This window comes from Arvicanthis niloticus, chromosome 30 (genome assembly GCF_011762505.2).
Source record: "Arvicanthis niloticus isolate mArvNil1 chromosome 30, mArvNil1.pat.X, whole genome shotgun sequence".
NCBI classification, from domain to species: Eukaryota; Metazoa; Chordata; class Mammalia; order Rodentia; family Muridae; genus Arvicanthis; species Arvicanthis niloticus.
In genome coordinates this window covers 5,194,735-5,222,208 of record NC_133438.1, presented here as the reverse complement: position 1 = coordinate 5,222,208, position 27,474 = coordinate 5,194,735, and the positions used below count along the sequence as shown (strand labels likewise).

At 51.6% G+C, this 27,474-nt stretch overlaps 1 protein-coding gene and 1 long non-coding RNA gene across 4 annotated transcripts; one reads left to right on the top strand and one right to left on the bottom strand.

Moving 5' to 3' along the window:
* The first annotated feature begins 104 nt into the window (after positions 1–104).
* Ssc5d (scavenger receptor cysteine rich family member with 5 domains) lies at positions 105–20,283 on the top strand. 3 transcript variants are annotated; one of them, XM_076927644.1, is made up of 14 exons: positions 105–1,028; positions 1,531–1,557; positions 2,025–2,333; positions 2,606–2,719; positions 2,950–3,063; positions 3,404–3,712; positions 4,207–4,524; positions 4,968–5,129; positions 7,882–8,199; positions 10,988–11,551; positions 11,629–11,943; positions 12,167–12,334; positions 17,050–17,214; positions 18,035–20,251. In XM_076927644.1, exons 1-14 carry the CDS (start codon positions 1,004–1,006, stop codon positions 19,414–19,416), a joined length of 4,290 nt encoding a protein of 1,429 aa, XP_076783759.1. In that variant the 5' UTR covers positions 105–1,003; the 3' UTR covers positions 19,417–20,251. The 3 variants fall into 3 exon arrangements, with proteins under 3 accessions (XP_076783759.1, XP_076783760.1, XP_076783761.1); XM_076927645.1 differs by having other exon boundaries at positions 105–1,408; XM_076927646.1 differs by lacking the exon at positions 11,629–11,943 and having other exon boundaries at positions 18,035–20,283.
* A 129-nt stretch (positions 20,284–20,412) lies between these two features.
* On the bottom strand, positions 20,413–21,239 carry LOC143440822 (uncharacterized). The gene is made up of 3 exons (XR_013108200.1): positions 21,191–21,239; positions 20,838–21,006; positions 20,413–20,724 (listed from the first exon to the last, which is right to left on the bottom strand). It is a non-coding gene; the product is annotated as an uncharacterized LOC143440822 (long non-coding RNA).
* Between the last annotated feature and the right edge of the window lie 6,235 nt (positions 21,240–27,474).

Below are 27,474 nucleotides of genomic sequence, written 5' to 3'. Positions count from 1 at the left end.
TGTGTGCCTGTCTCCTCTCTGATGCATTTTCCAGCTGCTGTCTCCAGACTCCCTCCTTCTGTCTGGCTCCTCCTCTCCAAAGTTGACATCAATTGCTAGGGAAGTGGGGGGGGGAGGGGGGGTGCACTGTGCTGGGGAAAGGAGAAGCAGTGAGCTCACAGCAGCAGCCCAGGCTCTGCCAGGCCATCTGAGTCATGCTCCCCATTACCAAAGTTTTTCCCTCACAGCTGCCTGGTGTGTGGTGTGGGGTATGTGTGTGTGCGCGCACACACATGTGTATGTGTGTGTGTGTGTGTGTGTGTGTTTGCGTGTACATCCCTTCCAGACTGAACGAAGCCTTGCCTTGACCCCTCTGTCTCTATGTCCTCCATACCTTTGTTCTGGGAACTGGTAAGCTTAGATACTCCCTCCTCAAATGGGCACTGGGAGCTTCTCATCCAGATTTACCACAGTGGGTGTCAAATGGAGAGAGGAGTTTTTCAGTTTCTTCTCTTGATCTAGGAAGTCTCTCCTAGTGTCTGGCTTCAGGCCCTCTTGCTACTGCAGGATTCTCCCAAATCTGTCCACTCCCAGCTACACTTACTTGCCTGGCTGGACAATAAGAAGAGGCAGAAGGGTGTGCCCTCAGCCCTGTCCCCCAGACACCCAGGCCTGCCCCTTCCCAGAGCTGCCATCCCCATAAGCGTCTCTGAGCACGTGGCCCTCTGGAGCCTGGCTGGCCGCCTCCCTCCAGTGTGGGTGTTTGCACTTGAACACCTCCCTTCTGCCTGCCCACCGCCCCCTCCTCCAGCCTCAGCTGTGGCCAGCCCCCTCCCCCTCCTGTCCCCTGCTGCCTCCCTGCAGCCTCTCTCCCTCCTGGCAGAGCCTTCAGCCCAGCCTGCTCCTAGCTGTCCAGGGCGCCTCAGCAGCAGCTTCCCTCCCTCCTTTCCTCCCTAGCTGCCTCCACCCTTCTCCTGCCCTCCTTCCCCTTTCACCCCCATCCCCTGCCCTGGACTCTGCAAATATGAGGGGCTTGGCCTGCCTTCTTGGTGAGTAATTCATTTTCGGGGGGGGGACCTTAGGGGCCTGGACCCTCACCTCTGACCCTTTAGCTTCTCCAATTTAGGGACTCATACTTGAGGGAGCCTGTTCTGGTCCCTGGTGCTGTGTGATAGATATCCTGACATCTGGCCAGCCCCTCTAATCCCTCAGAGACTCAGCCTTCTGCATGTCCTGCCTAGCAACTCAAGTGACCTGCCCTTTGTTGCCCTGGCATGTTCTCTGTGGACCTATCACTCCCACCATTCAATCTGGTTCCCAGCCCTGTCTTCAAGGGTCGGGCATCTGGGGCCCCACCCACCCCAGGGACCTGTAACTCATCCCAGCTTCCACCCAAAGTCCATCCAGCAATGGGGTTTCTGACTCAGAGGTATGAGGAATCTGTATGTGAACGGATGCTTCCCACTGGACTGAAGCTGGGAGCCTGCACTGGGGAAAGGACCCCTCCCCTCTGATTTACCTTCACTCTGTCCCCTCCAACCTCCTTTGCAGCAATGCTGGTGGGGATCCAGGCTCTAGGTAAGTGTCCCGATTCTGCCCTTGGCCTCACCCAAATCCAAGCCTCCCCTCTCTCTCCTGCTGGTCCCCGCTACCCTGATTCCACTCAGTTCCCCAGACAGTGCTACTGTCTAGAAGGGACATTGAGTTCTCTCTAGAGTCAGCTGCACGCTGACCTATGGGAGAGAACCAAAGTTGTAAGGACAGGGATGTGGGGAGGAGTGGAAAGGCCTTTTGACCCCTGGGGCAGAAGGACCTGGGATGCCTGAATTCCCTGGTTCACACTGTCCTTCCACACAGCCCCCAGCATCTCTGAGACATTCCTCTCATTGTAACCAGGAGTCTGGGACCAGGGTCCAGCCTCCAGGGTAGCTGGCTTCCTGATGGTAGCTTGTAAGACAGCTCCCCTGCCCTTCCCCTGGGGGTCATCATAGCCCCCAGCCTATGATGTTCCTGTCTGGAATCACAGCTTCTCCTTCACCCCTCAGAGCGACTCCGCCTGGCTGATGGCCCTCATGGCTGTGCAGGACGTCTGGAGGTCTGGTACAGCGGGCGCTGGGGCACCGTCTGCGATGATGGATGGGACCTTCGGGATGCTGCAGTGGCTTGCCGTGTATTGGGCTGCGGAGGGGCGCTGGCCGCCCCTGGGGGTGCCTTCTTTGGGGAGGGCACTGGGCCCGTGTGGCTCAGTGAGCTGAACTGTCGGGGCACTGAGGGACAGCTGGGTATCTGTCCCCACCGGGGCTGGAAGGCCCATATCTGCTCTCACGAGGAGGATGCAGGCGTCGTCTGTGTAGGTAAAAAGCTTCAAACTCTTCTTATGGTTATGGCCCTAGGAACCCCCGAGCCCTTAGTTCCTGCAGATCTGAACTGTCTAGAAGCTAAGGGATAACCAATTCCAGATCCCCACAAGGCCAGGTGCCCCCCTCCCAAGGACTCCCAGCTTACGGTCACTTATTTCTGAGCCCCAGGGAATTCAGGCATCCCAGGTCCTTCTGCCCCAGGGGTCAAAAGGCCTTTCCACTCCTCCCCACATCCCTGTCCTCACAACTTTGGTTCTCTCCCATAGGTCAGCGTGCAGCTGACTCTAGAGAAAACTCAATGTCCCCGCTGGATGGGGATCCATGGCTGGCACTGTCTCGGGAGCTGAGCCCAAGCTCAGAGGGGCCCCCTATAACTCATGGTGAGCACAAAGGACTAGGCCTCCCATCCTGCACCCTGGTTGGATTCAGCTATGGGGGAAGGTCATCATGCAGATGTTTTTCCAGCAAGGTGGTCTCCTTCATTACCCAGAAATCCTCCATCCAGAAATCTTTCAAACCCTCAGAAAAAAATCCCTAGACAGACACCAAGGGAGTTGGGAAGGGTGACCAGCTCAGATCCTGACTTCCTGGTCACATGTCACTTTCCTAGCTCCCCAATCACCAGCAAGCTCCCAGAATGGCCCCCGAAAGAAGAGCCCCCGGCCACCCAAGCAGGCGAAGTCCACCAGAGCCCCGGTACTGACAAATGGAGCTCCCCGCCAAGGTAAGTCTCTAAGTCTCCCTTGTCTTCCTACCCGGCCAGACTGAAGATCTCAGACCTTCATTCAGCCCATGACCCTCCAAGGAGACCAGTGTTCACAGTGCCCTCCCTTCAGATACAGTCAGGACTGGCCACACACCCTCTTCTTGATCCTTCCTCCATGAGACCCAGGGGGATGGCAGTTCTTTTTTCTAAATTAGCCAGCTGGCAGACAACCCTCAGTCCTCTGCTCTTTCTGGGCCTCGGTTTCTCCAGGTGAACAAACTGGAAGCGGCCCCCTCCAAGCTGACAGTAGACATAGCCTTTTACAGTCTTCCTTCTTCCCTGTCTGTAACCCCCCCAGAGCGGCTGCGTCTGGTCTCGGGTCCCCATGGATGTGCTGGCCGCCTGGAAGTCTGGCACGGTGGACGTTGGGGCACTGTCTGCGATGATGGATGGGACCTCCGAGATGCAACTGTGGCTTGTAGGGAGCTGGGATGTGGGGGAGCACTGGCCGCACCTGGGGGTGCCAGATTTGGACCTGGTGAGGGACCCGTGTGGATGGACGATGTGGGGTGTGGAGGAGGAGAGGAAGCCCTCCGGGACTGTCCCCGAAGCCCCTGGGGCCGGAGCAACTGTGACCACACTGAGGATGCAGGGCTGGTCTGCACTGGTATGTGTGCATGTGAGGGGGTGACTACCTCCCCCTTCAGACTTCAGCTCCTCCCTCCCCCAGGAAGCAGCAAAAGGCCTGGCCTTGAGTCTGTCTCTGTACACATTCTCTGGGAGAGGCAGAGACAGGCTGAGCCTGCTGAGCCTCAGATTTCTTGAGGGAGCAACTAGAAACTGCGACCAAGAGTTAGGGGCCATGGAAGGGCACTTGGGGGCTTCCTCCTTCATTTACCCCTCTCCTTCTTCTCCCTCGCCCCCTTTCCTTCTTTCTTTCCCCCAGCATTCTTGTTCTCTGTCGGCATAAGGTATAAGTCAATATGTGTTCACTCATCCTGCTTCTTCACTGGTCTTCACCAGTATCTGCTCACAACCCTAGACTCCCACAGTGTTATTGTGGTCCTTGCAAACCCACTCTAGTTTTCCTTCTTGGTATACGTAGCAGGTACGCATCTGTCCTAACGTCTGGTCACCCTGACCTCTGTCCTGCTGTTTCAGGTCCTGCACCTAGGCTGCGCCTTGCTGATGGTCCCCACGGCTGTGCTGGCCGCCTGGAGGTTTGGCATGGCGGACGCTGGGGGTCTGTGTGTGACGATGCTTGGGACCTCCGAGATGCTGCTGTGGCCTGCAGGGAGCTGGGCTGCGGGGGTGCCCTGGCCGCCCCAGGGGGTGCCTTCTTTGGAGAGGGGTCTGGACCCATCGTCCTGGATGATCTCAGATGTCGGGGAAATGAGACAGCCTTGCGATTCTGCCCTGCGAGGCCCTGGGGTCAGCATGACTGTCACCATCGGGAGGATGCCGGGGCCGTGTGTGACGGTAAGGGCGTATGGTACGAGTGATCCCAGTGGGGAAGGCTGGGGCAGTGCCTGTGTAGTTACTGGAGTGGATGGGAAAGAAGTGGTGTCCCAGCTCAGCCTTCACTTTCTGTGCGATTTCCCTCTTTCTCTATCTTATATTTTTATTCAAAACCTTATGCCAAGTTAACTAAGGGTGGCTTGGTCTCCCTATAAGGGGCACTGGATATTATTTGGTCTTTGGTCATAATGAGGGGTGAGCCCCACTTCCTTGCACCTAGTAGAAGCCACTCTTGCCTTGCTGGGTGCCCCCCTTTTTTCTCACTTCCAAGCTCCCTCCGTTTCCTGCTCTCTCTACCCTCTTCTTTCTACCCACTTCTTGCTGCGGCTTAGGGATGGGGAAGCCTTGGGCCTGTGTAGGAAGCATCCCTGGAGGTGGTGCTAAGGTCTTCTTTCCTGGCCCAGGCATGCCTCTCAGCGCCGTGCAGCCTACAGCTCCCACAGTGGACAGCAACGGCACAACACCCAGGCTTCTGTCTACCTCAGTGGGTCAGATGCCAGGCCCAGCAGGCAGCTGGCCTCCTCCTGCTTCTCCTACTGCCCCTCCAGAGCCTGGGCCTGAAGCTGGTGAGTCCCTCTCTGCCCTGGCTGTCTGTCTCCATGAAACCTGCTTGCACAAAGAAAGGTAGAAAAGAGCCCGAGCTCCTGCTCCGACCAGTACTTGACTTACTGCTCTGCTGATAACCTAAAATCCAGAATTGTTGGCACTGGAGTTCCACCTTCTGTAGCTGGCCCTGACCTGGAGAGGAAACTGGGCATGAGAGCCCACTGTCTATTGTCTGGGTTCTATGGTGGGACTGTCACAATGTCCTCTGGCTAGTCACCGACTGCTCTTCCGGAAGTCCTGAGTTCAATTCTCAGCAACCACATGGTGGCTCATAACCATCTGTAATGGGATCTGACAGTGTACTCGTATTAGAAAAAAAAAAAAAAAAAAAAAAAAAAAAAAAAGAATTGTTTTGAGTCAGGCAGGGGTGGTGCACACCTTTAACCCCAGCAGAACTCTGGAGGCAGAAGCAGAGGCAGGCGGATCTCTGAGTTCAGGCAACCTGGTCTACAGAGGGAGTTCCAGAGACTCCATTGGGTAAATGGTTAACTTGCAAGCATTTAAGGACCTGAGTTCAGAACCGCAGTGGCCAAATTAAAAAAACTAGGTGCAGCCGTGGATATATCTAACTCCAGCACTGGGGAGGGAGAGATCCTTAGGTCCTGCTAGCCAGTCTAGCAAAATCAGTGAGCTCCAGGCTCGGTGAGAGACCCTGTCTCAGAAAAATAAGGCAGAGAATGATATCAACCTCTGGCTTCTATATGAATGTATACACACACACACACATACACACACACATACACACACACACACACACACACACACACACACTTTCACACATATACAAGGAGTCCCTCAGGACCAGAAAGATGGTCCAGTGGGTGAAGGCACTGGCCTCCAAGCCTGATGGCCTGAATTTCATCCCCAGGACTCACACTATACAAGGAGAGCCCTAACTCTCAAATTTCTCCTCTGACCTTCACATACATGTGGTGGCACAGGCACACTCTTGTGCATACACACATGCACACACACACAAAAGTAAATAAATAAATGTAATATTTAAAAACTCTAAACAATTAAAATAACCTCCTTGGTGCAATGGGCGTGGTGGTGTACTCCTGCAATTCCAGCAGTTGAGAGGCTGAGGCAGGAGGACTATGAATTCGAGGCCAGACTGGGCTGCATTGTTCATTTCAAAGTACATTGCACAGATCAATACCATCTTCTGTTTACCTGTTGATACACTAAGGAGCACCTTTGAGTTATTGTAACTAGTACAGCATTTACAGAAAGTGTATGTTAACAAACACTTTCAAGTGTTCAAAGTCGTGTTTATCTTTGTGTGTGTATGCACATGTCATGGTACACATAGGTCAGATGTAGCGGTACCTGTTCGACTGCTTGCACCATTAGCTGTTGGCATCTTTATTTATCAATCAGAGCCAACTGGGGGCAGGGTCCCTCAGTGTCTTACACGCAGACACTTGTGTAAGCAGTTTGGGGACCAAAATTAACATTCTAACACAAGCTGCATTAGGCCCAACCCACTTCATTTCCCCCTTTTTGTCCAATTAGAAAGGCTCTTTTCTCTCAGACATAAATTGAGCACAACCATAACAATTATGTAAATTACAAAGTATGATATACAAGTCACATCCAGTTCATCATATCTGTCGATTAAAGTATTCTACCATATATCCTAACTTAAAGAGCTTACACTGCTATAGCTGAATTATATTCTGATTTTAGCTTGCATTACCATCTGGAAACCATCCTTTCAAATCTATATCATCTCTCTCAATGCTGAGCAACTTACGTTTGATTATGAGAACATAACTAGTCTTCAACCCTGTCAGAAATCCGGGAATGAAATAAATGTAACCCGATATATAGGAAGCACAAAAACATGGCTTCCAAAACTTAAAAAACTGTGGAGACAGCTGCCTGCCTGGACAGCCCCTAATTTCTTATAATGTTGGAACATCTGTCTTCCGCCTTCTGGCCCAGAACCATCTGACAGACCTTGAAACAAAGCAGAAATATGAAGGACTAGCTTACCTTGTCTTGGCAGAGCTCGGTGGTTGACTACCCACATCTGTTTGTCCTCTTTGGACAGTATTTTGTCTGTAGGTGAAGAGGGCAATTTTTGTCCAGTGGCTACCTTGCCATTACTGGAGCAACTCCATGTGAAGGTTTTGACACTCAGTTTCTTCTCTGACCCGTGAAGAGGGTACTGTCATGAGCAGACATGTCTCTAGTCAAAATTTCTAATAATAACGAAATGATTAAATGTTAACAGATGTTTTCAAGTTTTTAAAATTATGTTTATCCCTGTGCATGCGTGCACATGTGCCATGGTACACATAGGTCAGAGAACTCTTTTTCTGCCAAGTGGATGTCTCAGAGATCAGGCTCTCAGGGTTGTCAGTCTTGAGGGCAGATGTCTTCACCCACTGAGCCATCTCACCAGCCCCCTTTCAATATATTTTGGGTGTATCCCTAAGAGTGGAATTTCTATAGCATATGGTAATTCTACATTTAGCTTTCTGAGGATCCACCCAGCTCTGCTTGGCTCTGTCCAATGCAGAAGAGAACTTGATCAGTACCTGCTAACCAGACTGAAGGATTATGAGGAAAAGCATAGCTGAGGGAATCAATGGACATTTAGAAAAGAAGACAGGTAGATGCAGGCTCAGAGTACTAGCTGGGCTCTTTGACCCTGATTCTTGGCTTTTTTTTTTTTTTTTTTTTTTTTTTTTTATATTCCAGGGTCCCCTCAGTTGCGCCTGGTGGCTGGACCCAGCAGGTGCTCTGGTCGGCTGGAGGTATGGCATGATGGACGCTGGGGGACAGTATGTGATGACAGCTGGGACTTGAGAGACTCCGCTGTGGTCTGCCGGGAGCTGGGCTGTGGGGGCCCTCGGCAACCAGACCCTGCAGCAGGCCGCTTTGGCTGGGGCGCAGGCCCCATCTGGCTGGATGATGTAGGTTGTGTGGGGACGGAGGCTTCACTGTCAGAATGCCCTGCTGCTTCCTGGGGGAAACACAATTGTGCCCACAATGAAGATGTCGGGGTCACCTGCACTGGTGAGGACATGCTAGCCAGCCACTGGGTCTAGAAGGGCTTCCAAGAGGAAGGAATGGAGGCTAAGGGTGGCATTAACTCGACTGCGTACTGCAAGCCCCAGCTCTGTAGTGGGTATTTAGCTCATATGACTTCATTCAAATTGCCTATGTCTAGCCAAAGTGAGGGCTAATTCACCTCAACTCTGGCAGTGCATTGCCCCCCATATAGGGGTCTGGTTTCCAACTCCAGTGCTAGATCCTGAGCTAGGAGCTGGGTTCTCAGAATAGAATGAACGTAGTATGGGTCTTTGAGAAGCTCACGCCTCATGGAGGGCAAGGGGAACACAGATAAGCCATTGTAAACCAGCAGGACAAGGTAGTGTTTGGGAGGTCTCTGAAACCACACTGATGCTCCTTCTGTTGCTAAAGGACTCCCAGAAATGAGAGAGGCTCAGGGTTGGATTTCAACACAGTGAACATGCAGGTTAAGTTCAGCCAAGTGAAAACACACATGGGGTGGAGTTTCGGTGTGAAGTCCTGGTGGGGTGGCGTAGACAGTGCTGGATTATCCCAGCAACATGTGTGACAACATGCAAGAAGAGCCATCCAGACGTGCCAACCTTGATGTCTATGGGTTTGATTGATTCATTGATTGATTGACTATGTACATGGCTGTTCAGAAGTCACATTGTCAGTATGGACTTAACATGATGCAAAACCCCACCCCCACCCCAAACACATAAGGAGTTTCTTACTAGGCAAGAACATTCTAAGGGCTTGGAGGCCATCTCCCTGGAGCCAGGGGCAAAGTACCCAAGCTTGTCTTGGGCATGGTTCATCCTGGACTACCTGGGTGGCCTAAGCAGAGAGACAGAATGTGGATACTGATGGAGTCATCAGCTCTGCCTCCGTCTCCTCTGGGAGCCACGGGAGATGGGGAGCGGGTAACTAGCCTGTGGGCTTCATGCCAGTCTTGAGAGTAATGAGTAGGAAAGAAAAGGCAGGGGTAATAGAGCATGCCTGTAGTACCAGCACTTGGAAGGCGGAGGCAGGAGGATTCTTATGAATTTAAGGCTAACCTTGGCTATAGAAACCTTGTCATGGAAAAAAAAAACAAAAAAACAAAAAACCAAAAAAAACCTCCACAAAATAAACAGGGGCTACATGGTTAAAAGTGCTGGCTGCTTTTGTAGGGGACCCAGGTTTGATTCCCAGCACCCACACGACAGCTGTCTAATGCCACTTGGCGGGTGGGGAGCTTCTGGCCTCTGCAGGCACTGAACACACATGGTGCACAGACATTCACACAGGGAAAATACATTAGATAGAAATAAATCTTTAGTGTGTAGAGTGGGGAGGGGGCGGGGAAGGAAAGCCAGGCCTGGTGGGGCAGACCTATAATCTTAGTGACTTGAGATGATCACAAGTTCAAGGCCTGCCTGGGCAGCTTTGCTCGTGTCTCAAAGAGTAAAAACATAAGCAGGTGTTACATCAACAAGAAATGAAGCCCTTAAGGCAGTGGTTCTCAACCTGTGGGTCGTGACCCCTTTGGGGGATTGGTTGAATGACCCTTTCATAGGGGTCATTTAAGACCATTGGAATAATCAGATATTTACATCGTGATTCATAACAGTAATATTATAATTACAAAGTAACAACAATAATAATTTTTTAAAGATTTTATTTATTTCATATATGTGAGTATACTGTGGCTGTCTTCAGACACACCAGAAGAGAGCAACGGAGTCCATTACAGATGGTTGTGAGCCACCATGTGGTTGCTGGGAATTGAACTCAGGACCTCTGGAAGAGCAGTCAGTGCTCTTAACCACTGAGCTATCTCTGCAGCCCAACAAAAATAATTTTATGGTTAGGGATCAACACAATATTAAAGCTGCATTAAAGGGTCACAGCATTAGGAAGGTTGAGAACCCCTGCCTGAGGCTGTGTCTGGCAGTGGATAGCTGTCCGGGAGTGGAGTAGCTGTCCTGAGTTGCCCTACTCCTTGCTCTTAAAGAATACTAATTTTACTATTTTTAATCATGTACGTGTGTTTGTTCGTGTGTCGCTCTTCCCCTGCTGAGCCGTCTCTCCAGCCCCCATTCCCAGCTTTTTGTGGAACCTGCTCGGTAGCTTCCCAGAGTGGCTGCACTGCTCAACACTCCCACCAAGAGTGAACAAGGACTCCATCTTGCCCCATTGGCTGTCATTTTTTTCCCTTGATGTTGGTCATTCTGACTGGGATGAGATGGGATCTCAAAGGAGCTTTAACTCTTGTACCAGACTCTTAATGACAGTTTCAATCCCAGTGGTGATGCAGATGGCCTTTGATGGGACTAAGTGGGTCACATGACAAACCGCAAAGTCATGAAGAGGGGAGAGAGGCAGGTAGGAATGAGAGAGATAAGAGAGGGCAATTAGGGAATGATGCTGTGTACAAGCTTGCAGTGTCCAGGGGACAGGCTCACTTGATATAGATTGCCTTTATTTAAGTGTTTCTATGAGTGTGGATATTTTGCCTGCAAGCAAATCTATACACCATGTGCTTGTCTGGAACCCTCGGAGGACAGGAGAGGCCATCACATCCTCTGAGACTGGAGTTACAGACAGTTAGGAGTCACTATGTGTGTGCTAAGAATCAAACCCAGCTCCTCTGGAAGAGCAGCAAGCAGTCTTAGCCATGGACCCATCTCTTCAGTCCAACAGACTTCTAGTTTCTTACGTGAAATGAGGGCAGAGGGTATGGGTTAGTGGGACAGGACGTGACCTTCCTTCATGATCTTATTTCTCCTCCCTCCCTGCCTCCTAGGGACCCCCGGCCTGGATACCATCTCGGACCCTTTCAGTTGGAGCTGGCTCCCTGGGCTGGGTAGAGATCAGGACGCCTGGCTCCCAGGAGAGCGGGCCACCAAGCCTTCTGCCAGTCTTACCTCCAGCGTGCTACAGAAAACCACAAAGGCTCCAGGGAAAGTGCCCAAGAGTACCAAGAAGTGGGTGACTAAAAATGCAAAGAGACCAACCACTCAGCCCCCTGGGATGCCAACCACTAAACGCTCCAGGGTCCCAGGCACCCCAACCTCCCTAAATCCAACCCCACATACCTCTGAGTTACCAAAGAGACTGACTGCTGAGGCTCCCCACAGACAGACCTCACATACGACTTTAAGGCTGACCTCTAAAGTCCCCTGGGAGTGGACCTCAGGGACTGTGGCACCAATGTCCACTAAAGCCCCACAAGAAGTGACCTCTGAGGCCACCACCACTCAAACCCCTCAGACCTCCTTGGAGCCATCTGGTGAGAACCCAGAAGGCTCTCTGGAATCGTCCCAAGATCCAGCTGCCACCCCAACTGCTGGAGTCCCTGTGCCATCGGGTGAGTAGTAGTTAAAAGGGTAGGGACAGGGAGGCAGCCCTGTACCTCCTAACCTGAGGGCCTCCCACCACCCCCAGGTCCCTTCCGGGTTCGTCTGGCTGATGGGCCCAACAGGTGTGCTGGCCGGCTAGAGGTATGGCATGCCGGACTCTGGGGGACAGTCTGTGATGACAGCTGGGACCTCCGGGATGCCACAGTGGCCTGCTGGGAACTGGGTTGCGGAAAGGTCCGGCCCCGAGTAGGCAAAACCCACTATGGCCCCGGCACTGGGCCCATCTGGTTGGATGACATGGGCTGTAAGGGGAGTGAGACATCACTGAGTGACTGCCCCTCAGGGACATGGGGGAAGCACAACTGTGACCACGAAGAAGACGTGGTGCTCACCTGCACTGGTACCAGGGAACAGCGAGGGAGGCCGAGCGGGTGTAGTTAGAGTGGAGCAGGCGGCGGAGGGTTACGCGGGAGACTGAGAGAGAGCAGTGCAGTGGCAACGACCTGAGGGGGCTCAGCATGAGGACAGGAAAGGGTTACTTTGGGAGACTCTGGCAGGGAAGGGAAGCACAGTGGCAAGGACCTCAGCTAACAGGAAGAAACGTTCTACCTGTCTCTCCCCAGGCTACACGGGTGATGACGATTATCCTTCCTGGACCTGGGACCCCACTTCCGGAGAGGACCTGACCCAAGGGACCACAGTGGCTGCGCGGCCTGGACATACACTTTCCTGGGCTCCCACTACAAACCCTGAAGTTCTCTCTCCAGCAACACAGAGCCTTCCAGACACAGGTGAGGGGCTGGACCTGGGTGCATATGCCAAGGCACGTGTGTTGAAATCAGAGAAAAAATGGTGGAATTCTCCCATCACAAGCACCTTTTACCCACTGGGCTATGACATCCACCCTGTTTGGTTTTGTTTTTGTTTGTTTTTTAAGGTGATTTATCATGTATCCCAGACTGGCCTTGAACTTGCTATGTAGCTGAGGTCTGCCTTGAACCGATCCTCCCGTCTTCCCCTCCCAAGTGTTAGCATTACAAATACGTGCCACTGTGGTCAGCCATAAAGATCTCGCAGCTAGCCTAGGCCTCATCCTGGCAGGCTTGCCTAAATGTGTTCCACTCTTGGGCTTGACAGTAATCATTTACTCCAGAGTGCAATGGGACGGCACGTGGCTCTGAGCCATCAGAGGGCATCAGCTAGTACTGAGCCTACCAAGGCAGTGGCCGTAACACAGCAACCTGAGCCCCTCAGTCCAGAGTCCTCAGCTCAGGGTTACTCTGTCAGCACACGGTTCCACATTCAGCAGAGTCGTGCCCAGTCTGGCAGTCCACGCCCTCTCTGTCCTGGTCAGGCTCTAGCTCAGACACAGAGAGGACCCTCCTGGGGCTCAGATTCTAACTCCTGCCTTTCCCAGCCCCACCCATGAGGGTCAGTGTCTCACACGACAGCTATCTGTCCTTCTGCTTCTCCATGGCTTCTGTCTTGCTATGGTCTGTGTCCTTCCATCCCTGCTGCTAACCCGGGCGTCTCCATCCATCCTGGCCCCTGAGCCTGTGTGTTCACCCATCCAGCTCTGTTCCTATGGCTCCCAGGGGTGATCTCTCTCCTCCTGCATCTGCTGCCTGGAACCTTTCCCTTTCTTACCAACTTCTTGACTTTATAATCTACTTTTTAAAACTCCATTTTTGCTTTTCTCCTGGTGTCTTTCTCCCATTGGATTCGTTCCTACTCTTGCCCCCTCTCTAGAACACTTTCCCCAGTGCAGTATCTCTCGTTTTTTCCTCAGTTTCTCTTTCAAGTTCTATACTCCTTTCACTCCTTTTAAATTTTTTAATTTATTATTTTATGGGTATGGGTGGTTTTGCCTGTATGCTTGTCTGTGTGCCATGTGCATACAGTTCCCATACCGGCCAAAAAAGGGCATCAGAGCTCCTGGAACTGGAGTTACAGACAGGCGTGAGCTGCCGTGTGGGTGCAGGGAATTGCCTGGCCCCTCAGGGAGAATGGCCTGAGTTGTCTGTCCAACCCCTGTATGTTCCTCTGAAATCACCATCTCACCCCATTTCTCACTGGTTTGCTTTTCTTTTTTTCTTTCACTGCCCCAGCTGGCCTGGAACTCCTGTTCTCCCCTGCCTCCACCTCCCCGCCCTGGGGTCACTGGGCATGTACCACCTTGCCCACCACTCACTGTATTTCATGTGTATTTCCAGGTGTACAGCTAGAATTGTCAGGCTGGGTGCTGATCCATGTCATCTGCCCTGCCTCTACCTTATTACTCCAGCCACGTGTTATACATGTCTACCTTTCCTCTCTTTCTCTTCTTTCTCCTTTTCTCTCCTCCCCTTTCCTCCCTTATTCTTCTCTGCCCCTCCCCCCTTTTGATATGTTCTTTTTATATAGCTCAGGCTGGGCTTCTCTATGTACTGGAGGCTGGCCTTGATCCCCTGACTCTACCCACCAAGTGCTAGGATTACAGGCATGGGGTACTACACACACCCCAACTTCTTTTCAGTCGGCTACTGTCATGTTCTGAATCACACTTTCTGTTTTTTTCTTCTGCTACCTTCAGTCCTTTCTCTCCTTCTCTCTCCCTGTGTCTCCTGGCCCTCATTTCAGTGAGAGAGGTTAATACTATTTCTGCCCTACCGGCTGCCTTTCACACACTGTCTCTGTCTTCTCCCTCGCCTTACTCTCTCTGTATACACTCTTGACTGGATGCTTACTGCCTCTCTCCCTGTGTCTCTCTGCCTGTTTGGAGGATCAGCTTGCAACCTTTCTGGAACCCAGTATGCACAGTTAGGCCTGCCTAGGTAGGTACCTGCTCTTCTGCCTAGCACCTACTTACATCACAGGGGTGCTACACATTTTGATTGGCCACCAGAATCCCCGCTCTCCACCTGTAGAATTGAACTAGGGAGCAGGCTTCAGGAACTTGTAACTTGGACCTGGGAGTATCTCTTGCTGGCATTAAGGTTGGTCATTAGAATGCTGGAACCAGAAGTGACCTTTTAGAGACCCTGTTCCTTGTTCAGGTACAGCCGGATTTCCAGAACTTACGTTCTGCATAATTAGGGCAGCGTCTCTCTCCTGCCGCGCCCCCTCGTGGTGGAATTGATCGCGTGGCAAGGCACTGCCTATTGCAGCGACATCTAGCCCCGGAGGCAGGAGAACCCTTTCCAGGGGGAGCGGGAGGGGGATAAATCAGAAGTGCTAACCGTGCAAGCAGACTCTCAGAACAGTTCTATGTAGCAAGGGTTAAAAGAAGATATGGGGTGTATGGTAGGATGAGACTGTTTCAAACAGTTTACACGTGTCTTATGTATATATGTGTGTGGTATATATGTATATATGTAAGTATAAATGTAAATGCTTGTGTATGTCTCTGCAGTGTGTGGACAGCTTCTGGTGTTGTTCCCCAGGCACTATCTAAACCTTGTTTTTGTGAGGCAGTGGCCTGGAGCCCAACATCGAGGCTAAGCTGGTGGTGCATAAACCTGGGAGGTCCTCCTGTCTCTGTCTCCCTAGCACTGGGATTACAAGAGGAGCCTGCATATCCGCTTTATATTTACTTTCAATGTGAGCTCTGGGGCTCACACTCTGTTTGTGTTTGCAAAACAAGTACCTTACAAACTGAGCTACCTTCCAGCTCTCATTTGTTTGCTGTTGAGATCGTCTTATATCATAGCCTAAGCTAGCTTGGAAGTCACTGTGTGGTTCAGGCAAGCCTTGAACTCTCAGTGGTAGGATTATAGACATGCATCATCATGCCAACCTAACGCCATTCACTCATTACACTGGTGTGATGTGTGCTGTCATTCAAAGCACAAGTCTGGGCTCTGACTCACTCAGCTGATTCCAGTCTGGACTCCACAGGGACTGGAGCGAGTTGTTTGAGCGCATGTCCCAATCTGATGTACAGAATGCCCGTGTAGTCTCCTAGAACAGAGAACATGGTTGGTAGAGCGCTTTACTAAAACATCCACAGGTTCAGGATCTCAGGCTTGTAATGATTATTATAGTAGAGAGATCAAGAAAAGCTTCCTGGAATGGAATATTATCCACCAGCAGAGAAGAGCAGGAAGAGAACTGCTTTTTAGTGTGTGTGTGTGTGTGTGTGTGCGCGCGCTGTGGCACACATGTGGAGGTCAGAGGGCAGCTTCAAGGGGTTGGGTTTTCTACCTCCACCATGTGGGCTATGGCACGGTGTCACTCAGGTCATCAGGATACTCAGCGGCCAACTTTACCCACTGGCCCCAGGAAGGGACTTCTCAAGTGACCAAAGGCATGTGGGAGAAAACTTGCATACTCACATGGTTAGGATTCTTTTTTAAGGACTTATTTTATGGTTCGGTTGTGGTGGTGCATACCCTTAATCCCAGCACTCTGGAGGCAGAGTAGGTGGATCTCTGTGAGTTTGAAACTAACCTGGTCTACATAGCAAATTCCAGAATGGCCAAGCTACACACACGGACACACAGACGCACACACACAAACAGAGACACACAGGCACACACAGATGCACACACACACAGTGTGCAACGAGACCAGAAGAGGACATCCGATCTAAAGCTGCTGTTACAGGCAGTTGTAAGCTGCCTGAAGTGTGTGTTGGGAACCCAGTATATGTTCTTAACTACTAAGCCACCTCTCCTGCCCCAGCAAGGGTGGGCTTTAAGCTCTAAGAAGTCCTTCCGTGGGTCTTGCTGGCTGTTAGAACATCACCACAGATCTAGTGGCTAAAACAGCACAAGCTCATGTTCTTGATCTTCTTAGGTCAGACTGCGTGGGTCTCACCCATCTAAGATCAGGGTATCGGCAGGACTGATCTCTAGGGGAGAATCCGCCCTCTTGACTTTTCCAGCTACGGCCCCTTCCTTCTTAAAATCAGGGGTGTTGCCTTTCTCTGGGTTTAATTATGTCTTTATTCTTTTTTCCTTCGATTCAGCCTGGAAAGGTCTGTGTATTCTAAGTATTTATGAGACTAGGGAATTTTTTCTTTTAATTAATTATTTATTGTCACCTATTTTTTAAAGTTTATTATGTTTGTGCATGTGTGTTCATGCATGCTACAGCTTAAAAAGGGCTATTTGGGAGAGCATGAGAATTCAGTAGGTAAGGTACAAACATGACAAGTGTAGTTAAAGCACACATGGTGGAAGGCATGTGTGTGTATTCACATACACACATGCACAAATAAATACACGTGGTTTTAAAATGTAAAGGGAGATTGGAATTCAAGGGCAGCATCAACTATGTGAGTTCGAGGTCAGCCTGAGCTACCTGAGACTGTGTCAAAAAAATATTGCTTTGAACGGAAGCAATGCATGCATTTGCTTTATGAGCTAACCTTTTCGGTTTCTGCTTTTACTAGCTGGGAGCATCCTGACTGGTGGCCAAGGTGACATAGGTTGTAGAGGAGGCTGGATGATGGGTCAGCTGTGGCGATGAGCCCACAGGACAAAGTGGAAGGGAGGACTCAACTCTCTTCCTCCCACATCTGCAGATGACCAGGGTAGTCGTGAGCTCTCCAGGACATGGGCTACACCCCCAGGAAGGGATCTGTCCAAAGGAACCCCCACCACAACCAAACCTGGATCCACAGTTACCACTGGCACCAGCAAGAGTTCAGGCCACCCCTTTCCAGCCCCAAGAGCCCGTGCAGACACAGGTGAGGCATGGACAAAGAGGTGGCCTGGGGAGTATGTGTTATGGGGTTCAGAGATGGGCTTTGAGTTCCTAGGGGTAACCTACTTCTTCTTTCAAAGACCGAGCAAAGCAATGGCCTCAAACTCACAGACACTCTCTTGCTTCTGCCTCTAAAATGCTGGGATTAAAAGTCCGACTAGCTCACTTCTTTCTACTCAGTTTAGAGCCCCAGCCCAGGCCGGGCGGTGGTGGCGCACGCTTTTAATCCCAGCACTTGGGAGGCAGAGGCAGGCAGATTTCTAAGTTCAAGGCCAGCCTGGTCTACAGAGTGAGTTCCAGGACAGCCAGGGCTATACAGAGAAACCCTGTCTCGAAAAACCAAAAAAAAAAAAAAAAAAAAAAAAAAAGAACCCCAGCCCAGGAGATAGATATAATCTAATACAATCTCTATAAACACGTGCATAGACATGTCCAGACCCATGTCCCCTGGGTGATTTCAAACCCTGTCAAGTTGAAAGTGAACGTTAATTATCAAATAGAGTCTCACTTTGGGTGTTTCCTAGGAATCTTCTCGTATCCCAAAATGTGTCCACCTTTTTGGTCCCCTGGACTATTCAGCCGGAATTCCTGCATACTTGTATCCATGGCCACCAGGTGGCAGCAGGAACCTCACAGGAGGCTAGAAGGAGGGGCACTAGGGCCTGGTGAAGTCTGCCGGTGACCCATGATGTCACGACGATCTTTGCCTTCCCATTGGTCACCTCCTCAAGGGACTTTGCTGGACACGGTGGACAGGGCAGACTGACCTCTGACCTATCTGCCCCTCTTTTCTCCAACTCCAGGTTCACCAAGAAAGCCAAAACCTGAGCACCGGCCGCTGCGGCCCACCTCAGCCAGGACAGCACACACCACCTCATTCCCTGCCTCCTCCACTTCACCAGAGCCTTCTGGCTCACTGCAGACCTCTGGCTCCTGGCCACAACTCATCCCAGACTCGGCTTCAAAGCAGGAGGGGACATCTAGCCCTCCCAAAACATCGCCACCCACCCAAGGACTTCCCTCCTCAACAAACTTCGCCTTGTCCACTCCCGATGCCAGTTTGCTTCCAACGCATACCCCAGAGCTTTCAGGCAGCCCAATATCCACTTCCCCTGAAGGGCTAACCTCTAACTCCTCCATGCTATCAGAAGTGAGCAGCAGCCTTTCTCCTACCTCAGAGCTGAACCCAGGATCCAACACAACACCGGACCCGGGCACAGCACCCAAAATAATCCCAGAAAGTCCCGACTCCTCAAACCTCCCCATGAGCCCCAGGACCCCCACACAGCCATTCACAGCCTCTCACCATACCAGCATCCCTCCTCCCACCACAACCCCTCATCCTCGCACCCCCTCTTACCACACCAGCACCCCTCACCCCACCACCATCCCTCAACTCAACACGACTTCCTACCCCACCGTGGTCCCTCAGCCTACCAGAAAGGCTCAGTATCCCAGGAGCCCTGACCCCACCATGAGTCCTCACCCTCCCTCAGCCCCTGCCGCCCCTACAGAGTCCCTTGCAGCCTCCCCAGAGACAAAATTTTCCTCTCCCACTGTACAACCGAGGGTCAAGCTTAGCCTACACCCTGAGCTGACCTTGGTGGGAGCCCCGCCCACAGGCACATCCCAGATACAGAACCTAGAGCTCTCTCTGGCCCCAGAATCTGGCCCCTCCAGGCCCTCTCCAGCCCCAAGCATAGACCCATTACCCACAGAAGTCTTCAAACCACCCAGAAGCCAGACCTTACACTCAGCTTCAGACCCCATGGTGACCCCTGACCTTCCCATCTCCTCTGTGGCCTACCCATCTGACCAACCTCCTCCAGACCGCCTCACTCAAGGGCCCACCCCTAATCACAGCCCAGATCCCTTTGGGCCATGCGTGTCCCCAGTGCCACCTGTAAGGGTCATGGCTTGTGAGCCACCTGCCTTGGTGGAGCTGGTGACTGCAGTCAGGGAGGTGGGTGACCAGCTGCAGAGGTTGACCCGGGTCCTGGAGCAGGACCGGCAGGAGCGCCAAGTCCTGGAGCTGGGCCTTGTCCGGTTGGTAGAGGCTGCCCAGGGGTTGGGGCAGCTGAGTGAGACTGTAAAGAGGCTAGCGGAGGTGGCCTGGCCCCCCAGCACACCTGTGCCCACGGCCACCACCACAGAGGAGGACAGGCCTCTGAGGGGAGATGTGTGACCCATTCTGAAATTCGCAGTGCTTAAGATACCCTCAGACAAACAAACAAAAGACAAAGTATCTACAATCAAAGTGTGGGTGCTGTTACTGGGGTGCAGGGGACTCTGGAGGGACAGAATCACAAAGCTGACCCCAACTCGTGCCACGGTCTCCATCACAGGTGGCATTGCTGAACATGATGGCGGTGTTGGTGGTCACGTGAGGCAATGGTGGTTGATGGTCGTGTGTTCATGGTGTCGGTGGTGATGGCAGGGTGACGGTGGTGTTGATACGGATAATGGTTAGTGACAGGATAGGGCTTAGGATGAAGGTCATGGTGATGATGGTGCCGGTGATGATCACGGTGATGAGATGGTGGTTGGTGGTCACGGTGGTTGTGGTGACGTCAGTGGCGATGAGAAAGACGGCATGGTGGTTTTGATGGTGTAATGATGGTGATCAGAGTGTTACCGATGAAAGCCATGATTGTGTTGATGGTGATGGTGGTGTCAGTTGTGAAGGTTGTGATGATGGCGACGGTAATTATGTGGTGACTGTGGGGATGGCGTTGATAATGGTGATGATGGTATTGGTGGTGGTGATGGTGCCTTGTTGATGATGAAGGCAGTGAGTGTGATGGCAGTGGCGGTGATGTGATGGTGGTAATGGTGGTAACGGTGATGGCGGTGATGAAGAGGTGATGCTGGTAATGGCGGAGACATGATGACACTGACACGCCGGCAACGCTGGTGCTAACGTTGACCATGCTAGTGGTGACCATTGTGACAGTCCTGACACTGATGAATCTGTGGAGGCAGGAGGCTGCCTTACCCATGGTATGCCAAGCTTTAAGGACAGAGCACACAGTTCATGAGTCTGAATGGGCGGGGTAGCATCACCGTCACAAGGACAAGCACTCATGGGGTGTGTCTGTATCAGACTCTGTTCACAGATTCTCACCCTTCCTAACGCTGCGACCCCTTAATACAGCTCCTCATGTTGCGGTGACCCCCCCCCCCCACCATAAATTTATTTTTGTTGGTATTCATGGCAGTAATTTTGTTGCTGTTACGAATCGTAATATAAACACCCGACAGGCAGGATGGTCTTAGGTGACCCCTGAGAAAGGCGACCCACAGATTGAGAACCGCTGGGTTAGAGGCTCTGCAGCCGGCTGTCATTCCATCTCTGTTAGCACTGACTGGGGAGGGTACTGTTACCATAGCTCAGCAGAGGAGGAGATGCACTCTCAGCCTGGACGCTGGGGTGGAGCCCTTGCTAGGAGTAGTCCTGAGCCAGCTTCGGAGCCTCTTCGTCTCCGTTCCCCACCTATAAACGGGGATAATAATAGTGTATGTCTCATGGGCATGTGAAGATGAGTGGAGGAGAACGCTGTATTTCTGAGCGTGCTCAGACCCTCAGTGCACATGAGAGTGACTGACCTATTATCCCTGTCTTGTGCCCCAGTCCATTCAGCAGCCTCGACTGGCATCCCAAGCCCGTCTCCTCCAGACCCTTTTGAGAGAAGGTTCCATGCATGTAGCCCAGCCTGGCATCTCGTTCGGTGTGTTATAGATGCCCACGCGCTCCCGACCTTCTTGCCTGTATCTCCTGAGTGTTAGGAATGAAGATGTACAGTATCACACCTGGTTCTATGCACCCTTGGGGATTGAACCTACGGCTTCATGCATGCTGGGCAAGCATTCTACCAAGTGAGCTTCGTTTCTAGCTTAGAGAGTATTATGTGGCCACATTGAATCAGCTGGGCTTGAGTCTACTCTTGTAGCCTGCATACCTCTGGAGCTTTGTTCCTTTCTCAGAGCCTCAGTTTTCTCCTCTGTAAAATGGGAATATTAACCACAGTAAGCCCACAGGGTAAGGATTACCATTGAGTTAGTTCATGTACAGGCAGAGATGACAGGTGGTACACACTCACCTATGAAGGCTGCACCCAGGGCTGATGAGGCAGCTCAGTGGGTGGACACGGGCTGCAGGCCTTGCTGAGAGAGAAGGGAATACTCCCCATGAGTACTGGGACTTCAGGCATGCACCACCTGGACATGAGCTCCCACCCACATCAGTGCAGCCTGCATTGTAGAAAGGACTCAGGACTCTCTAGCCCACCATCAAATCCCCACAGTAGAGCTGCAACGCGGTCCTGGAAACAATAAAGTACATGCCCCTTCTTTGACCTCATCCTGGGGTTCCAGACTAAGACTTTCATGACTCCCCCTATCTTAGTGACCTGAGTAGGTGCCTTCCTTCCTATCTCTGCGCCTTTCCTTACTGTCTGAAAACTGAGGATCAGCTTGGAAGACACCCCACCCCTCGCACTCCAGTTCTGACCCCTGAAACTGTGGCCAGGAAACCGGTCCCTCCTCCTCTTCCAGATCACGACTCAGAGGTCACCGAAGGTGATGGAGCCTGGCGCCCCTGCACTCCTGCAAAGGCCAGTAGGGTCCAGTTACTGATTCGGGCAGGGAGTAGGATAATGCCCAGGGGTCTTAATAGATGGACACTCTGGTCCCGCCAACAGGCAAAGGCACATGCAGGGAACTCTCTGGTCCTTAGATCTCATTAAGCCAAAGACTTAAATAACTACTGAGAGCTAAACTTGGGAGGGTAGGGCTTCTGCTGCCTTCTCCTTCCTGTCCTGGCTCATTAGAGTGTCACAGAGCAGCACCCCAGATTGGAAAAACAGTTGTCTCTATCCCTGGTTGGGATCAGGCGGACCCTAGCTATGGGTCATCTCTCTGAATGTGCCAGAGAGCCCAGCTTGGGGGATGGCCTTTGGCTTTTCTGCAAACCAGAGGTGTGTGGGTGTGTGATGGGTGTTCTAGCCCAAGGTCTCTCTACCCCCGATATCTTCTGCCAGCCCCATACAAGCAGCTACCTAATTACTCAGTCACCCTATCCCTGTCTGGCTGAGCAGCTAAGCCCAAACATCTGGCTCCAGGGCCCACAGCCAGGATGGGTAGCCAACCCCACCCGCTGCTGGCCCTGACCCTCGACACCTCCCTCAGGACAGCTGAGCTCTGTGTCTGCTTGCCAGCTTGCAACAAGCCCAGAACAGTAGCTGCATAGGACTAGCAAGCTCAACGGGTGTAGACAAACTACAGACTCGGGTTCCATTAAACACAACTCCAACACATACACTCATACATACGCGCGCACGCGCGCATACATACACACACACACACACACACACACACATCAAAACACACACCACACAAACATCAAAACATATACCACAAACACACACACACACAAATACACACACACACCAGGAGCAAAGACAATATCTTCAGTCAGATAAAGCAAGACGTGTATCTGTTATGACCCACCTGGGATATGACTGTTGACAGAGAAGAGTGGATCACATAAATCGTGGTGCTAGGAAGCCTATTCAGAACACTGGATCTGTATTGCAACACCACACCCTGAGCTGCGGCAAGAGATATGCAGCATGGACTCCTCAGAGGTTGGTCGGGATCCCACTTCCAAGACCTGTCAAAAACCCCCTACATCTTAGCAATTTAGTTAAAATTTGTTACTTGGGGCTGAGCATATGGCTCAGTTGGTAGAGTGCTTGCCCAGCATGCACAAGGCCTTGAGTTTGATCCCCGGCACAGCATAAACTGGGTTTAGTGGGTGTGTGCTTTTAATCTTAGGCCTAGGGAGACAGAAGAAGGAAGATTAAAAGTTGAAGGTTATTCTTGGCTGCAAAGGAAGTTTGAAGTCAGCCTGGTCTACAAGAGACTGTGTCCAAAAATTTAAAAACAAACAAACAAACAAACAAAACCAACCAAACAAAAACCTTACCTATGAGAAGGGCCACTGGGCTTTTTGTGTCTCTGTACTAGGCTCTTTGGCTGTGAGTTTTGACCCTGTTTCCTGCAAGAGGCATGGGTAGTGGGCAGTTGTTATTTAAAAAAACAAAAAACAACAACAACAAAAAAAGTTCCTGGTAGGTGGCACATACATTTTATGCAGTACCTGGATGCAAGAACCAGGTGGATCTCCCAGGGCTACATAGTAAGACCTTGTCTCAGAGAGAGAGAGGGGAGGGAGGGGGCGGGAGAGAGAGAGAGAGACAGAGAGAAAACACAAAGAAGACCTGATCTTGAACTCACAGAGGCCCACTTGCCCAGCGTGTCTGTGTTTTGCCTGTGTATGTCTGTATTCTGTGGGTGTGCCTACTACCCACAGAAGCCAGAAGAAGGAAGGCATCAGATCCCCTGGAACAGGAGTTATGGGTGGTTGTGAGCTGCCACGTGGGTTCTGGGAACTGAACCCTGGTCCTCTGCAAGGTCAGCAAATGTTCTTAACTGCTGAGTCACTTCTCCAGCCTCCTGGCGGAGAGCATGTTAAGATAACTCAAGTACTCATCCCGCGCTAACCTAAGAATGTGTCCTGCCCACACCACCCCGAAATGCAAATCCGTGGCTCTTAGCAGTCACTGATGCCCCAGGGCCTAAGCTGCCACCTCACCAGCTCCTTTCTGACTACAAGCAGTCTTTTCTAGATATTTCCTGTGAATGTAATCGCCACTTGCGGTCCCCTGGAGCTGCTTCTTTAATGGTTCAAGGTGCCTCTGTGACACTCAGGAGGATGTGTGTCCCACTCATTCCTCTGCCGGACCTGGTAGTATCTAACGCACGGATAAGCCGCATCTTCATCGGATGTTTGCGTTGTCTCGACTCTCTGGTAACACTGCTGTGAGCACGTGTGTGCACGGGTATGTGCACAGACATTGAGTACACGCGTGCATGTGCGGAAGCCGGCAGTCCGTGCCAGGAACCAGGCGTACGTCATCCGGAAAGCAGTGTCTCACAGCCCTCCTTCCCACCCTCCCATTCTTACAACCGTTCTTCTTCCTTCAAGATGGACAGGGTGACTTAGATGTCCGGCTGAGGCCTGAACACTCAGACCCTTGTTCTCAGAACTGTGACCAGTTGGGTTTCTCTGTTAAACTACCATACGCTGCAAAAATCCACCCGATTCCCACCCCCCACACCCCAACAAGTTTTCTCTGTGTAGCCCTGGCTGTCCTGGATCATTCTGTAGATCAGGCTGGCCTTGAACTCAGATCCATCTGCCGCTGCCTCCCGAGTGCTGGGAATAAAGACATGTGCCAGCCGGGCGGTGGTGGCGCACGCCTTTATGAGCTCACACATGCCCACGCATAGCCACTTCACACACCCTTGCACACACCCACTCTCTCATTCACACCTTTGCTCTCCAACTGCCCCTTGCATTCGGACTCTTAGACATGCCACACTAGCTGGTTTTCCACTCCCGCAGTGTCCACAACTCATACATTTTTTTTTGCACACCCAAGCTCACACTCACTCCCATGTGCCTGCATGCGTGTTTACACCCGTGGGCACACTTGCACACTCACGTTTACAACTAACCCCCCCCCACACCCTCACACCCACATGTTCACACACGCATTTGGGATCCTGCACACACAGCACAGACTCTTTAGTGAACACAAACAACATACTCATGTCCACAGTCATTCATACTTACACACGTACAAAGGCATTCATCTTCGTGTCTACTTCACACTTCATATTCACGCTTTTGTTCATGTGCACACTTACGTTCACACACACCTTTGAGCACATAATCATATTAACCCTAGCCCTCACTTCCACACCCACACATATACACTCACGTAACAGACCCATGCTCATGTCCACACACTCACATCTGTACTTTTGTTCACATGAATGACATCACACTCTTGCCCACTCTCACACTCACATCCACACTCATGCATACATGACCAGTCTTTTCACTCCTACCCACACTTCATATTCACACTTATTTGCACACCATTCAACTCACTCTTGTACACGTGCACACTCAGGTTCACACCCACCCTCACACACAGAGACACTGGCTATCCCATTAGCCCCAGCAATAACCTCCACATGCACGTGTGTACACGCATGCCCATGTACTTCCATTTACTCCCACACCTACACTGGTGCACACTCAGAGTCATACCTGCTCACACTCATGTTCACCTCTGAATGCACAAATACTATCATATTCACATGTACACTCAGTCTTACTTACACCCCACACTTCAGATTCTTCACATTTCTGCATTCGAACCCAACCTTGCACACTCAGATAACCACGATTATGATCACACTAGTCCTGGCACCTCTACACTCACTTGCTCATGCACACTAGTGTCTATATGTTCATACTCACTTACACTCACATCCACAGTTGTGCACTTGCTCGTATCCACCCTCACATTTCATATCACACTCAAGGTCATGTCTCGACTCCTGCACACACTAGCACAATCTCATAGTTACACCCACACTCACACCCTGCACTTACCGTTCACACTGACACACAATAACTTCTGCATGCATGCACACTCCTACAATCACTCCACTCCCTGCGACCATTCTTGCACACTCATGTGTCACACCCACCCACACTCACACGCAAACATATCCCCACTTTCTTCCACACCCTGGTGGCTGTGGCTGCATATGTGCTCTCACACGTATCCACGCCCCTTTTCTCACGCCCCCGTGGCTCAACAGTGAGGCTGCTTCTGGGATTTGAATTCCAGCTCTACTACAGGCAGGTGTGTGAGCTCTGACCAGGCTGTGACTGCTGTGCAGTACCGAGGCCTGAAAGGTGAAGTGTGGCTGTCCCAGGGACCCGCTGGCATGCTAAGAAGGAGGAGTCAGTGAGCTTGAGTGTCTGTGAGAGGTGGGTGCCCTTGGGGTGAAATGGTGCTGTTCGCATTGCTAATTAGTGCTGTCCTTCCCCCTGGACCCTCCCTAGGAGCCTCCAGTTCTCCCCTGCTGCTCAGCCTGGTGCCTTGTCATTGTCACCTTCCAGCTAATCCTTAGCTGCCACCACCAATTAACAAATGCACAGGCGCCCCTGCGCCCCACTGGCCTCCCGTCCCGCTCACCCAGCGACACCCTCATCTCAGGCACCTCCAGCTTTTATGGGACACATTCTTGGCCTAATTGCTCATGCTATTTTAGATCCACGGAGGAGGTGGCAGGATGTCTTGACACAGCTCACCCCCTTGCTGTCCCCAACTATTCTTTCTAAAGAGCCTCTATTCTCAGGCGCCCCACTGGCTGCCCAGGATAGCAACTGTCATCCCTACTGCTTTGGCTGGAACCCAGAGTCCAGGGGTCCTTGGGGTCATTTCACACACAGACACACATGGTCTGTCAGCCCCCTACCAGGCAGCACCTCATAGCCCCAGCAGGGGTACTGGGGGTGTGTGCAGGGGGCTTGGGAGCCAGTGACACATGATCCATTCCTGAGTTGTAGCTTTGGTCTGGGCCAGCAGCCAAGCAGGGCATGGAGAGGAAGAGAGAGTGTTTGCAAACAAGGTGGATGCCAGGAAGGGGCTGGGGGGCGGGGGAGGCAGGTGAGAAGGAGTGAGAAACCAGATGGATGAGGACTGGCTGAGGCTTCTGTCTGACCTTCCCTGCTCAGCTGTGCTGACACAAGTGTGTGTACATGGGCACACATATGCATGCATACACACACACACACACACACACACGCACGCTCGCGTACAAGATCTCTCAGACATACACAGGCTCAAACACTCAGACACAATACACACAAAATGTTATCTCCCACAAAATAGCATGAGTGGCCTTATTTTTTGAGACAGGATCTTTCTCTGGGACCTAGGACTCATAGATAGGTTGGAAGGCCAGCGAACCTCAGAAGTCTGCCTGTCTCCATTCTCAGTATAAGGATTTTTAAAAGAATGCACTTAAAATTGTTGAAACTCGGGTCTCCATGCTTTCCTGGCCAGCACTCCACCAACCGAGTCATGCTCCCAGCCAGAACTGTGTTTTTCATGACATTGGTACCGCACAAACTCTGATTAGGTAGAATAAAGTAGAGTCTTAGAACAAGCAGCTCCTGGGACTGGGGATGTGACTCTGTTGGTGGCGTGTCTGTTTCTGCACACATGTAGCCCAGAGTTAGAATCCTAGCACTGCATGAGCCCAGCATGCCTGTAATCTCCACCCTGAGGAAGTGGAGACAGGAGGATGAGGA